The following is a 15,637-nucleotide window of genomic DNA, read 5'->3' as shown; positions in this document are numbered from 1 at the left end:
GGGCCTTCACTGCTCCATGAAAACTAACCTCATACTCAGAACACTTAGGGGGACAAGAAACTCAGTTTTCTTAAAAAAACAACACATTCTGCAAGACACAAGTACTTATAAGACACAGCACCTGGTGACAGGTGGCCCTGCGGCCACTGCCTCCAGGGTCCAGGGAAGAGGACAGGTAGGCACCTACACCCAGCCCCCGGGAGGAGGTTGCCCTGCTCCTTGGTCGGGTAGCCGGAGCCCAGCCGGCAGAGGCTAGGCCAGCTCTCCGTGGGCGCTGGGTGTAGCTTCGGCCAAGGGCAGGAAAGGGAGGTGGGCAGGGCGCGGTATGGGGCAGGACAGATGGTGGCCCAGCTCACGAGGCCCCAGGCAGATGTGTCCCCAGAGGCACGGCACAAGGGACTTCCAAGTCAGCACGGCTCTCGGAGTGCAGAACAGCAGAGCACCCTTCTCCCCCACAGGAGCGGAACAGGGCGGTCTCAGCGGGCCGAGGTTAGGTGGTTCCTGTTGTGTGAGAACCTGCAGAGAAAGCAGCCTCTCCAGTGCACAGTCCACGACAGTGGTGGCCCCAGAGCCTGGCCAAGCTCCTTCAGGACACCTGGGCGAGCCTCTCAGCACATCTGTGCACCTCGGACGCAGGCTAGCTAGGGCTACTCAAAAGTCAGCAGCACGCCCCACAGGAAGCCACCAAGCCAAGATCAGCCAGAGTGGAGCCGCTGGCCTCCTTCCATGCAGACAGCTCAGGGCCACAGGCCCCCAAGCACGGTGGGAGGGGACACGGCCCCCCGCCCTCACCTCTGCACGCGCTCCACAAGCTGGGCCATCAGCTTGTCTGAGATGCCGGGGCAGGACTCCTCGGCCAGGCTGAAGGCGTTCTCCAGCTCCTCCAGGGCGCTCACGCTGCCCCCGCCCTGCCTGTGCTTCTCCTTGAGCTGTGGAGAGACCACACCTGGCTGGGGGCTCCCAGGAACTGGGTCCTGCTGACAAGTGGCCTTCCCATGACGCCACCCTCCCTCCGTGCTCCAGGAGCCCTGGGTCTCATTCTTGGAGGGAAGCATGTGGCTTCCTCCCAGCTGAAGATCTTCAAAAGAATCACACTGGTCTAACGTGATTTAAACGGTGCAGCCTGGCAGCCGAATGAGCTGTGGGACCGGCACTGGGCACTTGGCACTGTGCAGGGCGCAGGGTGACCAAGAAGCCGGCATGAAACCTCTCACTGGGTCATCAGCCTGCCCAGGACACAGGCAAGTGGTGGCTGCATCTCGCCTGGCTGGATCATGGCCCCTGCTGTCCCCGGGAGCTCACTGTCAGCACACTCCCACTGACAGGGAAGGGAGCTGGGCTCTCGAGGGCAGCAGTCTCAGTCCCAGGACCACATGTTTCTGGAGACAACCCTCACCCGCCTTCAGCAGGTAACAGAATGTAAGGTTATGTGACCACCGGGAGCGACTCAGGACTCCCTGCTCTGGGACTAACTACATCAGTAGTGAGCCTTCTCTGCCTTCTGCCCCCACTGGGTTGTCTGCTGGGTCCCCTTTATAAAACACAAACCACAGGACATTAGCTCCAGCTCAAAACCACGCGGGAAGCCCGAGGACTTCAGCAGGTCCCACCAGGGCCCTCTATCGCACGGCGTGTGGTCCTCTACTTGGAAGCCCACGACCAGCTGCAGGAGACCTGAGAGGCAGCTGGACAGCCGCTAAGCGCAGCACACCATGGCTGCAGGGGAACTGTCAGCAAATCAGGGCCCGGCCCTGCCCTCACCTCTCCGAAGACAGGACGGACCAGCGTGGACAGACACTGTGACCTGGGCTGTCTCTTGACGGGCTCCACAGGCTGTGAGAGGAGGCACGGGGTGAGTGGGGCAGGTGGCTCCCCACTCTGCTCCTCAGCACACACACTTGGGGCCCCACACACGGCGGCCCAAGAGAAGGCCTGCGAGGCCCACCCCATGTCAGGCCCCTCCCCAGCACATGCTGGGGCTCAGGGTCTCCTGGCCAGCTCAGCCACACCTGGGTTTCAACCAGCAGGTTTGCTGGCCCCTCCACACTCCTGCCAGGCCCCAGGCGCTGGGTGGTCAGAAGTGGGCCCCATGTCGTGCCACCCCCACCCAATGCCCAGAGAGCAGGCCAGAGCCCGGGACAGACCTTCTGTGAGCCGTGCAGGGCCAGCCCCTTGTGCTTGCCATGTGGACTCGGCCGGATGGTCGGGGGGAATGTCCAGATGGGGCCCTGCTCCCCGTCCTCCGCCTCGCCATCGCTAAAAAGGGTGAGGAGTCAGGGCACCAGGCTCTCAGGCGCACCTCACTGACTTCTGAGGCAGCCTCTGGCACCTAGGGGCCCAGCTGTGGGCAGACTCCCCCGGGCCATTACATCCTCTTGCCCCACGTCGACCCTGCTCCAAGTGGACGCCCACCATACTCGCGGCGTGCCCGCAGTGGGCAGCCTCTCAAAAACAAGCGGGTCTCACATGTCAGAGTCCTCAGAGCTGGACTCCTCGCCGTGGCCCTCAGACTTCCAGCGCTTGTAGCGGTCGATGAGCTCCGTGAGGAAGGAGGTCTTCCTGGTGTACCGCGTGATGAACTTGTGCTTCAGCAGCTCCTTGGCCGTGGGCCGCTGTGGGGTGAATGCTGGTCACTGCCGAGCTCCACTCTTGCAGGGAGTGGACGCAGGCAGGCGGAGGCTGGGCTGTACTCCACCTCGGGGCCACCCAAGTTCACGGCCTCCCTCCACAGGCTCCCCAGGCCCCGGCCTGCCTGAGAGGGAGTAGGGTCATATGAAGGAAAGCCTTACGAATCGGGGGTCTTTGTTAAGGCAGGCCTCCACAAACTCCTTGAAGGGCTTGCTGTGGTGGCCCTCCAGCGTGGGCGGGTTGTTCTTGGGAATCAGGAACAGGACGCGCATGGGGTGGAGGTCAGAGTTGGGCGGCTCCCCCTTGGCAAGCTCGATGGCCGTGATGCCCAGGGACCAAATGTCAGCCTTGGCAGGGCAGCACAGGGAGGACGTGAGCAGGACTGTGGCGCCGGCGCCGGCCGCCTCCCTTCCCGCCCAGCACCTACCTTGAAGTCATAGGCTGACTGCTTGATGACCTCAGGCGCCATCCAGAAGGGGGTGCCCACAAACGTGTTCCTCTTGATCTGCGTGTCTGTGAGCTGCCCCGCCACCCCGAAGTCCGCCAGCTTCACGTCACCTTGCTCGGACAGCAGCACGTTGGCAGCTGCTCAGCACAGGGCGGCGTGTCACCCTCCGCTCCCACACACGGGGAAGCCCGGACAGAGTGTAGCCACCTGACAAGCACCAGGGTGATGTCCACCCGGCCCCTGGGGACACCAGAGGGCTGTCCTAGGACCTCAGCGCCCCTTGCCACTCTGGAGTCAGGCCACCCTGGGCCGCAGGTCAAGGGACCACCCATGCTCCCCGCCTTGGCTCCAGGGTCCCTAGGCACTTGGCCTTACGATGACTCTCAATAATAGAGCCTCCACAGGGACCCTCAAGAGGGACCCAATCCAGGACCTCAACCCAGCACAGCCAGCAGGGGCCAGTGGGTGACCCTGACCCAGGTCACAGCCGACCTCGACTAGCACAACCCCACAGACAAGCACCTAGGGCCCTGCGCCCTCAGCAAGCTCCTCCGCCTCACGACAGCAGGGCTGGCCTCGCAGTGGGGGTGCAACCCCCACCTGACGTTCCCACACAGGCCCACGCGCGACTCGAGACTCCTGGTTTAAGCCGTCCCCACTCTACACTAAGTGCAGAGCTATTCTGAGACACAGGGATGTGAGATTAAGGTTCTGTTGTGGCGGGGCTGTGCTGAGCGGGAGTGACTTGCCTAGCATGCACAAAGCCTGGGTTCTAGTCCCAGCACACACACTAAAGGTTGTTCCTAGTGTGTCTTCTGAAAGCCGAAACGGAACAGGGCGGTTTCCAGGTGACCACAGCGCTCCCCGCACCCGGGACCTCAGGCATCACCAGTCACTGGGCCCCACTCCCCATCCCTTCTAGGGTCAGCAGGGTCCAGCTCGCAGGACCTTTGATGTCTCGATGGATCTTGCGCTCTGAGTGCAGATAATCCAGGCCCTTCAGAATCTCCCGCAGTATGGTAGCAATGTAGGTCTCCTCCAGGGGACCTGGTTTCAGCTTCAGAAAGACGCAGGACAAGCCTCAGCCCATGCCCACACCCAGACCCACCCCAGTGCCTGAGGGGAAGGGGTCCCTGTGATGGCTGGGGCTTTGTGCTTCTTTACTTCTGAAGCAAACTAAGTTGCAGACAAGGGTCCAAGGAGCGAGGCAAGCACGAGACAGGTGACAGGGCCAGCTGGGTAGTGGAAGCTGCGCTGACCACAACAGCCAGGTGTCAGCCACTCTGAGCCGAGCCGAGCCTCCCTCCTGCCTCCCCAGCGGGGAGGCTCAGGACCCTCTCCGCCCCAGCTAGGCAGGACTGAACAGTGGACAGTTCTGGGCAGAAGACCCCTGGTTCGTGTCTAACACAACTGAGAGGTGGCCCAGGACCCTGGAAGCTGAGGTCTAGAGGCGTGGGTCCTGGCCTGCAGAGCAGCCAGCCACTCACCAGGTCCAGCGCAGAGCCCCCGCCCAGGTACTCCATGATGATCCACAGCTTGGTGCTCTGGGGGAAAGGCACCGTCAGCGCAGGCGGTGAACGCAGGGACGCACCACCCCAGCCAGGGGTCCACGAGGACTCAGGCACAGAAGACTACCCAGCCCTCCCAACACCGCCCCCTAGGTCCAGGATGGCATGCCAGCAACCATCTGGCCCAAGGACATACACCAAGTCCTTCCTTGCCAGCCCCGCCTGAGACTGCTCCCAGAAGCACAGCCAGGTTAGAGTCTGGACTCCTGGTAGTGCCCATAGGCAGGCACCTGGGTCATTACAGTCATTTCAGGGCCCAGAGACCCTGGAGACCTCACCCCTGCCCTGCCCACCCAGTCTAGCATCTCCACTGTCAAGCTGCCCATGGGCTCCCCTCCTTTCCAGAGGGGCCTGTGGTCAGCAGTGCCCTGCCCTGCCCCTCCCACCCGCCTCTGTGAGAAGGTGGGCTGAGTGCCCCACCTCCCCAGCACCTTCAGGTAGGAGCCAAAGTAGCGGGTGATGTAGGGGCTGTCGCACTGGCTGAGCACTGTGATCTCCTGCTGGATGTCCTCGATCTCATCCTCCGCCTCCTCCAGGTCGATGATTTTGATGGCCACCACCTCCTTGCTGTGGTTGTCGATGCCCTTGTACACCTCCCCGAACGAGCCCTTGCCGATGCGGTCGAGCTTGGTGAAGAGCTCCTCGGGGTCCACACGCGAGTGCTGCAGAGGGGCGGGGACAGAGCAAGTGCTGGGCAGGCAGGCAGCCGCCACCCACAGACCTCAATTTTTCTCTAGTTTCCTCTTTTATATATTATTCTGAAAGCCTAGACCTTACTGTCCAGAGTGTGGCAGTATGCCCCAATGCGGACCAGGAGCCCCTATACGGACAGGTGGTGGCCATGTCTGGAAGTGGGGTAAAATGTTAATACCCGAGGGAACGAGGAAATATTCAGAAACTCGCATCCATTTTGCAGTAAACCTAAAACTACTCTAAAAATGAAACTAAATTATAAATTAAAATTCAGCACAGGTCAACATATCATCTACGCTTTTGGGAGCCACACCCCTTTGAAGGGCTTGCCTACCCCTAAATCAGTATTCCAGCAGGATACACCCTCATACTAGCACTGCGTTAAAGCCAAGTTTTTCCGGATGCCTGATTCTAGATATCCAAATAACACAGAAAACTGCTCTACATGACCCTTGTTTGAACCAACAAAGCTGAAGAGTTCCTGAGCCAATAGTGCAGCAGGGGCCCTGTCAAGAGTCCAGAACAGCCCAGGCCCCAGGACGAGGCCAGAGAGGCACGTACTCAGCGCAACACACCCTGGACCTGGGCCCGAGGCTGCCCTGGTGCAGCAGGAGCAGAGTGGGCTCCCAAGCTTCTGCAAGAGTACAGAAATGAGTATTGCTCCCTGGACCTCCCCTGGCTGCTGCCCATGCAATCCTAGGCTCTTGAGAACAGCCTGCTCCACCACCCACCAACTGTGCTCCCAGAAATGCCAAGGTGGCTGGCAGAGGCCTGGGGTGCCATGCCAGCAGGGCATACCTGCACACTCCAGGACCCTTGAGACTTAGCAGCCCTGTGTGGGCTGCACAGCGCGGTGGATGGAGCCACGGGGCTTGTCTATCATTTGCCAGCCCTGTTAGTTCTCGCCATTAGGAAATGCCTCCCCACCGAGAGGCTGCGCCCCAGATAATCACCTGGAGGCCAAAGACAAATGGCCAGGCACAAAAAGGCAGAACACAGCTTGTTATACCCCAAGGCTCACCGCTGAGGGCAGAGCCCAGCCCCGGGGTGGGCTCTCCATCGTCCTCCCACAGCTGATGGCTGGGGGGACTGCCTCCCCACCCCAGCAGTCAGGTAAGACAGGACTACACCAGTCTGAAACTACATTTCAGCCTGAAACTGCCACCCAGCTGCCTTTGCAGGGTTTACAGTGTATGGGGTCAGCGTAGAGAACCACGCCTGTGGAACACATACCCTCTGAGCACCAGGCTCCACGGCTGGGGGAGTGGGTGGCCTGGGGTGAAGGGGCATCTTTCCCTGCAAGGCTGGCTTGGTAAGGCTGGGTGAGTGTGGCCAGCTCCATGTGGTGGTAGAGCAGGTGCCTTAAGCAAGCTGGCTGCGGTGTCCAGTTAGAGACTGGTCAGGACCTTTCTCACCCCCCACCAGACTGGGGCCTCAAGGCAGAGCATGCAAGAAATGGCAAGGGATGCTCAGAGCTGACCCGCTGTCAGGTCTGAGGGATCTGGCCAGAGCAATCTGAGTGTGGCCTGGGGTCCCGCAGGCCGTGCATTCCAAGGCATGAGGCGTCTGCCTCCCACTCCTGCTGACCCAGTGTTTGAAAGAAAAGCCAAGAGAGTGTCACTGTTCTCAGGGTGGGGGCAGGGGGGACAGATATAATCAGGGCCATCCTCTACCTGCAAGGAAAGCCTCCCCGAGCTGCAGCCCAAACGCTGATCACGGGGTGGGGGGTCAATGTCAAAACAACACTGCTCCATGGCTCCCCACTCAGCCTCAACACCAGGTGCAGGTGAGTCTCTGAAGTGGACTCTCTTCTGCCCACTTCTCCTCCAGGCCCAAGGACACTTTCTCACTGCCACCCAACCTTGGAATCCTGGGGATGAAGTTCTACCAGGCCCTCAGCCTCAACCCCCAAGTCCACTGGTACAGCCCAGATACCCTGAGGGAGCCTACTCGGGGACTCCAGGAGGTCTGCTTGGTGCCCTAAGGCTGAGCCTCCGGTCACTCGGGAGAAATGATCCACAGCCTTCTAAAGGAGCCTGGAAGAAGACCAGAAGAGGGGGGCCGAGGAGTGGTTACACCACCTCCCGACTCTCAAGAAGCACCGCTGGCACCCACCACTGGCACCATGCCCTTGCTCTGTTCCTCTCCCCTGATGGGAATCCCACACTGCTCTCCACACAAGGAGTGAGGTCGGGCCCACCCAGCAGCCCTGGACCAGGCACTCAGAAACCCACTACCTCAGAATAGGGCAAGGTGGCAGACCCCCAAACCAGAGCTCTGTGACAAAACTCCAAAGCCCATGCTTTCTGGGTGACCTACACCTGTGGGTCAGTCATCCTATCAGAAACACGGGAACCCTGTTGGCTATACCGACCCCACACTTATCACACACACACACACACACACACACACACACACACACACACACACACACACACACGCGCGCTCAGCAGCTCCCAGCCAAGCAGCAGGCTCCTCTTCTGGACAGTGGGTGTGAAGGCGGCTGTTGAGACCCATTCTGGGGAGGGAGGCCAGGTACACAGTCAAAGACACCCAACAGATAGCTGAATGCAACACGGTGCTCCCCAAAGCCACTTGGGCTTCCAGGGCCAGGCAGGAACGGACACGGGGAGGGAAGACGTTAACCTGGAAGTACGTCTCGTTATCCCAAGAATGGCCTGCTCCACTGGGGGTGGGGCACCACAGCCCCCCAGGTGTCGTGTCCTGCCACCCTCAAAAATGGAGAATCTCGTATCCAGGCTGGACAAAGAGTCCCGCGAGGACAAAGGCGCTCCCCCCTTCCAGGTCCCTTCCCCAGCATCCCCGAACTCCCTCCTCCGTCGTCCTGTGACCCACGGGGGCTGATGCGGCAGCTTTTAAAAATAAAGGCAGATTTTGTTCCGAGGATCTTAGTCACGCAATTAGCAGACACGAAATGTCAAAAGCGAGTAAAAGACAATCTGTTGGCCTCACGCAGCCCCGTCAGCGAGCCCAGGTCCCCTCTGCGCCCGCGGCCGGCGTCGGCTCCCGGCTCCACGCCGCGCTGCGGCCCCGACCGGCTTTCGGAGGACAAAGAGGCCGGGGAGGCTCGACCGCGGGCCGGCGCCTCCCGCGCGGCCCCGACGTCCCGCTCCGGGCAGGGCGGCCGGCAGCCCCGGAGCCCGCGGCCCGCCCGCCGCCCGCCGCGCCTACCTGCTGCGCGAAGCCGCGGAGGTGAGCCATGTCCGCGCCCGAGGCCCGCTCGGCCCGCTCGGCCCGCTCGGCCCGCTCGCTCAGGGGCCTGCGAGGGACGCAGCCGCGGTCAGCGGGGCCGGCCGGGGCCCCCGCCGGCTCCCTCCCCGCTCCCTCCGGCCGCGCCGCGCCCCGCCCGGCCTTCCGCCCGCCGGGCGCGCCCACCTCCAGGGGGCTCCATCCTCCCGCCCGCTCCGCAGCCGCGGCGCTCCCTCCCGCGGCCTGGGCCGCACGAACGCCCGGCCTCTCAGCCCGTAGGGCGCCCGCGGCGGCGAGGGCGTCGTGGCGCCGCGCGGCGGCCTGGGACTCCGAGTCCCGGCGTCAGCCCAGCGCCCCAGCCCCGCTAGCACCGGACTGCAAGTTCCGGCAGGCCGCGCGGCGAGCGGGAGGAGCCGAGGCGCAGGCGCACTGCAGGTCCGGGCCCTGGACTACAAGTTCCGGCAGGCCGCGCGGCGAGCGGGAGGAGCCGAGGCGCAGGCGCACCGAGGGCTCGGGAGCTGGACTACTAGTCCCGGCAGGCTGTGCGGCGGGCGGGAGGAGCTAAGGTGCAGGCGCACCGAGGGCTAGGGTGCTGGACTACAAGTCCCGGCAGGCGGCGCGGCAGGCGGAGGCGCAGAGACGCAGGCGCACTACGGGCCCAATGGGCGCTGAACCCTGCTCTCGAGAGGCTCCGACGGAGACTCCCGGCAGGCCGCGCGGCGGGCACGTGCGCAGTGGCCGTGGGCGGCTCACCCTCCCCGCCCTTCTTTTTCCTGCGAGCCCCACCTGAGCCTCCTCACTCCTGTATTCTTTCCCTCTTCCCACCTGCTTCCCCTTCCTCCTTCCCCTCTTCCTTTTCTTTTCTCTCCCTCCTCTTCTCCCCTCCTCTTTCCCCTGTTCTCCCAGTCCTTTTCCCCTCCTCTTCCTCTCTCGCCCCTGTCCCCTACTCTCCGCTCCCCATACTTACCTCTTTCCTCCTCCCGTTCTCTTCTGGTCTCCCTCCCTCTCCTCTCCCTCCTCACCTCCACGCCCTGCTGTCCCAGCGCCTGCTGGGGTACCCCGGTCCCCCCTGTGCCCCTGGGTGTGAGCCCACCTTGCACTCGCCATCAGGGAGCCCCTGTTTTAGCCCCAGCGGGCTCATTCCTTGGGCGAGTGTGCGGTTCTCCTGGCCCAGGTTCCCATCTGCAGAGGTGTCAGCATGGCACCCGGACAGAGTCACTCCTGGGCCCCACTCCTAGCCCTGTGGCGCCTGCCCCTGAGGTCAGGAGGGGCGGGGCCCGGCCGGCACCCCAGCCCCCCGAGCAGGATCCTCGCCTGTCCCCATGCTGCACCCACTCTGCAGACCTCTGTCCGGCTGCCCTCCCTCGCGAGGCCACTCTTCCTTGCCCGGTGTATCCCTCGCTGCACGCTTTCGCTCTCGGGTCCTGCATCCAGGACAGCTCGGTGCATCCCAGCTCTCCACCCTCATCCCCCTGACACTTGGCCTGTTGGCTTGGTTGTTTGTGACCTGTCACCCCGGGGAAAGTGGGCCTTGCCAAGTAAGGCGTGCCCACCACAAGCCAGTATTACCCGGGCCAGAGACCTCGCTCCTGGCTGCTCTGTGCCCGGTCGCCATTTTGGCCTGAGCGTGACCTCATCTTTTCCTGCACTGACCTTCCTGGACTCTCATCTGGTTTCTCATATTACCATGTTTTGTTGTTGTTTTTCTATTTTTCTGTTTTTATTCAAATTCATCTTTTAACTCATAAAATTCTTCTCGTACATCGTGGCACATACCTGTAATCCTAGTGCTTGGGAGGCTGTGACAGGAGGATCGTGGATTCGAAGTCAGCCTCAGTACCTTGACGAGGCTCTCAAGAGCTCACTGAGACCCTGGGAGAAGTGAAGTGGAAGCCGGGCGTGGTGGCGCACGCTTGTAATCCCAGTACTTGGTCTCAGCGTCCTGGATGCGGGGATAACAAGCCTGCGCCACCACGCCCGGCTGAGATTGTCTCTTACAAACAAAAAATAAAAAAAGACCTGAGAAGAAACAGGAATATGAAGAACATTGCAGGTTCCCTAACAGCTTCAGCAACTTGATGAGACCTGTTTCCAAAAAAAAAAAAAAAAAGTAAAATAGGGCTGGGAGGCCGAGTGTGGTCCAGCACTTGGGGATTGCAGGAGAATCCTCCTGAAAGAGGAGGATCCAGGTCTGCAGCCAGCCTCAGCTACTTAGTGAGGCCTTCTGCAACTTAGTGAGACCCTGTTTCAAAACAGACAATAAGCTGGGCATGGTGGCGCACTCTGAAAATCCTCGTGCTTGGGAGGCAGAGACAGGAGGAATGCGCAGGTTCAAAGTCAGCCTCTCTCTGTCTTAAGAGACCCTGTTTCCAAATTTAAAAAAGTATAAAATAGGTCTGGGAGTGTAGCCTGGAGGTAGAAGCGTTTTCAGGAACCCCAGTACACCAAAACAAAACAAAACAAAAAACCAGACAGGCCGGGCATGGTGGTGCACACTTGTAATCCCAGCATTTGGGAGGCTGAGACAGGAGGATCATGGTTCAAGGACAGCCTCAGCTACTTAGGCCTTTCTAAAACTTAGTGAGGCCTTGATTTTTATTTATTTATTTATTTATTTATTTATTTATTTATTTATTTATTTTGAAGTGGAGTTCTGGTAGGTTGCTGAGAGCATTCCTAAGTTGCTGAGGCAACAGTGCGGGGATGTAGCTCATTGGCTTAGCTCTGGGTTCTATCCCCAGTTCCAAAAAGACAAAAAAAAAAAAAACCCTTGAAAAAATAAGATACAAACTGAAGTTGCTGAGGCTATTCTCAAACCTCTGATCCTCCTGTTTCAGCCTCCCAAGAACTAGGATTACAGGAGTGTGCCACTATACCTGGTTCAGTAGCCTGTTTCAAATTAAAAAAAAAAAAAAAAGGACTAGGGATTGATTTATTTATTTTTGTGGTACCGGGTATTGAACCCAGGAGCATTCTACTTCCGAGCTGCACCCAGCCCTATTTTTTATCCTTTATTTGGAAACAGGGTCTCACTGAGTTGCAAAAGGCCTCACTAAGTAGCTGAGGCTGTCCAAGAACCGCGATCCTCCTGTCTCAACCTCCCGAATGCTGGGATTACAAGTGTGCACCACACTCGGCCAGGACTAGGGGGTTAAATCAGAAATAAAATGCTTTAGTGGGGCATGGTGTCGAACGCTTGTAATCTCAGTACTTGGGGACTCGACAGGGGATCCCAGATTTGGCGCCAGGCTCAGCTACTTAATGAAGCCTTCTACAATTTAGCCAAACCCTGTTTCAAAATCAAGAATAAGCTGGGGGTGTGGTGGCGCGCGCTTGTAATCCCAGCATTTTAATCCCAGCATTTGGGAGGCTGAGATGCAGGATCCAGGTTCCAGCACTTTCTTCCCCTCTGGAATTCCACTAGTGTGATACTGGCCTTGAACTTCTAAGCTTCGCATGTTTTCTTGCTTATTTCCTGAGTGACCCCCTCACTGCATCTTCACACATCAACAACTACTTCTCTTCCTTCTTTGTACCGTCTACTGGGAACTGAAATCAGGTACTTTTGTGTGTGTGGTAGTGGGGATGGAACCCAGGGCCATTTTACCTCCGAGTTACACCTCCAGCCCTATTTTTTATTCTTTATTTTGAAACAGGGTCTCACTAAATTGTAGAATGCCTAAGTAACTGAGGCTGCCCATGAACCTGCACGAACCTGGGATCCCCCTGCCTCAGCTTCCCAAGTACTGGGATTACAAGCGTGCGCCCCCACACCCAGCTACTCACTCAGGGCTTTTTTTTTTGAGGGGGTACTGGGAATTGTGCCCAGGGCATTCTATCTCCAAGCTACATCCCAGCCCTATTTTTTATTCTTTCTTTATTTATTTTTGCAGTACTGGGGATGGAACCCAGGGGCATTCTACCTCTGAGCTGCATCCCCAGCCCTGGTTTTTTTTTTTTTTTTTTTGGTGGTGGTGGTGGTACTGGGTACTGGGGATGGAACCCTTCTACCTCTGGGCTACACTCCCAGACCTATTTTTATATATTTTTAAATTTGGAAACAGGGTCTCTTAAGCCAGCAAGGCTGGCTTCGAGCCTGCGGGATCTTCCTATCTCCGCCTCCCAAGCGTGGGGTTTACAAACGTGTGCCACCACGCCTGGCTTATTCTTTATTTTGAAACAGGGTCTCATTGAGTTGCAAAGGGCCTCACTGAGTAGCTGAGGCTGTCCGTGAACTACAAACCACGGCCCTCCTGTCTCAGCCTCCCAAATGCCGGGATTACAAGCCTGTGCCATCACGCCTGGCTTATTTTATTTCTGTGGTGCTAGAGATGGAACCCTGTAGCATTTTACCTTTGAGACATACCTCAGCGCTATTTTTTTTTAATTCTTTATTTTGAAACAAGGTCTCACTAAGCTGCAGAGAGCCTCACTAAGTAACTGAGGCTGGCCACAAACCTACGATCCTCCTGCCTCATCACTTGCTGAGACTATCCTCGAACCTGGAATCCTTCTGTCTCAGCCTCCCAAGTACTGGAATTACAGACATGTGCCACCACGCCAGCTCCCGAGGATACCTTAGAATATTTCCAGGGTGGGGAGACTGTGCCCCCAGGGAGAGGCGCACTGGGTGCCATGTCAGGGGAAGAGCCCACCGAGGGGGCGGGGAGCTGTCCTGAGGGAGGAGGCAGAGCAGCCGCTCCGGCCGGCGGGGAGTGCAGACAGTGGAGAGGCGCTGAGCGTCTGCAGGAGCAGTGGCCCTCAGCGCATGGGTTACCTCGTTGATGCCACGCCAGCATTTCACGTTCTCAGCACTTGGAAAAGCAAGATGTTTACAAGCACCTGTACCCTCAGTTGTCTTTTGCTGTGCCGTGACAGATCCACAGCTCAGGCCCCTGAAGCTGCAGTTCAGACAGGTCTTGGTGGGTGGCTCCTTCCTGCCCACGGGGATCCCCTTTCAGCACCACCCCCTCAGAAGCTGTAGGCTGATGGTGGTGAAAGGCTGGGTCTTGGTGGGGCTGGGAGCGGGCCTTAGTCACCCAGGCTTCAGGGGTGTGTGTGTGTGTGTGTGTGTGTGTGTGTTGCTGGGGTGGAACCAGGGGCCTTCTACCTCCGAGCTACACCCCCAGCCCTTTTCATATTTTTTTAAATTATTTATTTGTGTATGTGTGTGGCACTGGAGATACAACCCAGGGGCCTTCTACCTCCGAGCTACACCCCCAGCCCTTTTCATATTTTTTTAAATTATTTATTTGTGTATGTGTGTGGCGCTGGAGATACAACCCAGGGGCATTCTACCTCCGAGCTACATTCCCAGCCGGTTTTTTTTTTTTTTTTTTTTTTTGGTGGTACTGGGGTTCCTGGAAGCCCTTGTACCTCAGGCTACACTCCCAGACCTATTTTATACTTTTTTATTTTTGGAAACAGGGTCTCTTAAGCCAGAGAGGCTGGCTTCGAACCTGCGCAATCCTCCTGTCTCCGCCTCCCAAGCGTGGGGATTACAAGCGTGAGCCACCACGCCCAGCCCCAGCCGTTTTTTATTTTGTTTTATTTTATTTTATTTTATTTTTTTGCCTGTACTGGGGATGGAACCCAGGGGCATTCTACCTCCGAGCTACAGTCCCATTCCAGCCCTATTTTTTTTTTTTTTTTTTTTTTTTTTGGTGGTACTGAGGTTCCTGGAAACCCTTCTACCGCTGGACTACACTCCCAGACCTATTTTTATACTTTTTTATTTGGAAACAGGGGCTCTTAAGCCAGTGCAGCTGGCTTCGAACCTGCGCGATCCTCCTGCCTTCGCCTCCCAAGCACGGGGATTACAAGCGTGCACCACCATGCCCAGCTTTTGATTCTTTATTTTGAAAAAGGGTCTCGCTAAGTTGTGGAGGGCCTCACTATATAGCTGAGGCTGTCCGCGAACCACGATCCTCCTGACTCAGCCTCCTGAATGCTGGGATTACACGTTTGGGCCACTACGCCCAGCTTTGTGGCACACAGTTGTAAAACCAGCATTCGGGAGGCTGAGACAGGAGGATCACAATTCACAGACAGCCTCATCTACTTAGTGAGGCCCTTTGCAACTCAGTGAGACCCTGTTTCAAAATAGAGATAAAAAATAGGGTTGGGGGTGTAGCTCGGAGGTTGAATGCCCCTGGGCTCAATCCCCAGTACCACACACACACACACACACACAAAAAAAAAAAAAAAAATATATATATATATATATATATATATATATATATATTCTATATATATATATATAGAATAAAGCCGGGCGTGGTGGTGCATGCTTGTAATCCCCATGCTTGGGAGGCAGAGACAGGAGGATCGTGCAAGTTCGAAGCCAGCCGTGCGAGCTGGCTTAGGAGACCCTGTTTCCAAATAAAAATGTAAAAATAGGTCTGGGAGTGTAGCCCGGAGGTAGAAGGGCTTCCAGGAACCCCAGTACCACCAAAAAAAAAAAAGAATAAATCAGGCTGGGGGTGTAGCTCAGAATGCCCTGAATTCAGCAACACACACACACACACACACACACACACACACACACACACAATCTCATGTGGGAAGAAATGAGAGATGGGATGTAGTTTTGTTTCAGTGCTGGGGATGGAACACAGGACCTCACATGCTCTAGGCAGGCCCTATACGGCGGACCTCCCAGCCTGGGAGGTCAGGCAGAAGCCATCTTAAGAAAAACACACCTCACTGTAGTGCTGGCGCTTCCAGTGTTGAGGCGGTAGGTTCAGCAATGAATATTGTCTTAGTCACAACAAGGTAAACACCATATGCTGAATTTCAACATTTAGAATTATTCTATAGATAGACTATGGAATATTTTCACATGTGCCCAGAAGAGAACGTAGAGCTGTCCAATCTTAACCACGTAAAAGTAAGGAAGAAGATTTTTTTTTTTGTGGTACTGGGAGTGGAACCCAGAGGCTTTTCTACCTCCGGAGTATACTCCCAGACCTATTTTATATTTTATTTGGAAACAGGGTCTCACTAAGTTGCTGAGAGCCTCACTAAGTAGCTGAGGCTGGCTTTGAACCTGTGCGATTTTCCTGTCTCAGCCTCCCAAGCGCTGGGATTA

General features: G+C 57.4%; 1 protein-coding gene across 2 annotated transcripts; it reads right to left on the bottom strand.

The window, feature by feature from the left end:
- Positions 1 to 476: 476 nt before the first annotated feature.
- STK25 (serine/threonine kinase 25) lies at positions 477 to 8,559 on the bottom strand (the record flags this gene model as incomplete). 2 transcript variants are annotated; one of them, XM_080689054.1, is made up of 11 exons in its annotated part: positions 477 to 516; positions 793 to 929; positions 1,762 to 1,833; positions 2,145 to 2,256; positions 2,467 to 2,612; positions 2,790 to 2,975; positions 3,056 to 3,213; positions 4,025 to 4,133; positions 4,564 to 4,620; positions 5,076 to 5,306; positions 8,530 to 8,559. In XM_080689054.1, the coding sequence occupies 11 exons, from the start codon at positions 8,557 to 8,559 to the stop codon at positions 477 to 479; spliced, it is 1,278 nt and encodes a 425-aa protein (XP_080545180.1). The 2 variants fall into 2 exon arrangements, with proteins under 2 accessions (XP_080545180.1, XP_080545181.1); XM_080689055.1 differs by lacking the exon at positions 5,076 to 5,306.
- Between the last annotated feature and the right edge of the window lie 7,078 nt (positions 8,560 to 15,637).

This window comes from Muscardinus avellanarius (genome assembly GCF_963383645.1).
Source record: "Muscardinus avellanarius genome assembly, chromosome: 2".
Taxonomy (NCBI): Eukaryota; Metazoa; Chordata; class Mammalia; order Rodentia; family Gliridae; genus Muscardinus; species Muscardinus avellanarius.
This window is presented reverse-complemented; position numbering and strand designations above follow the sequence as displayed.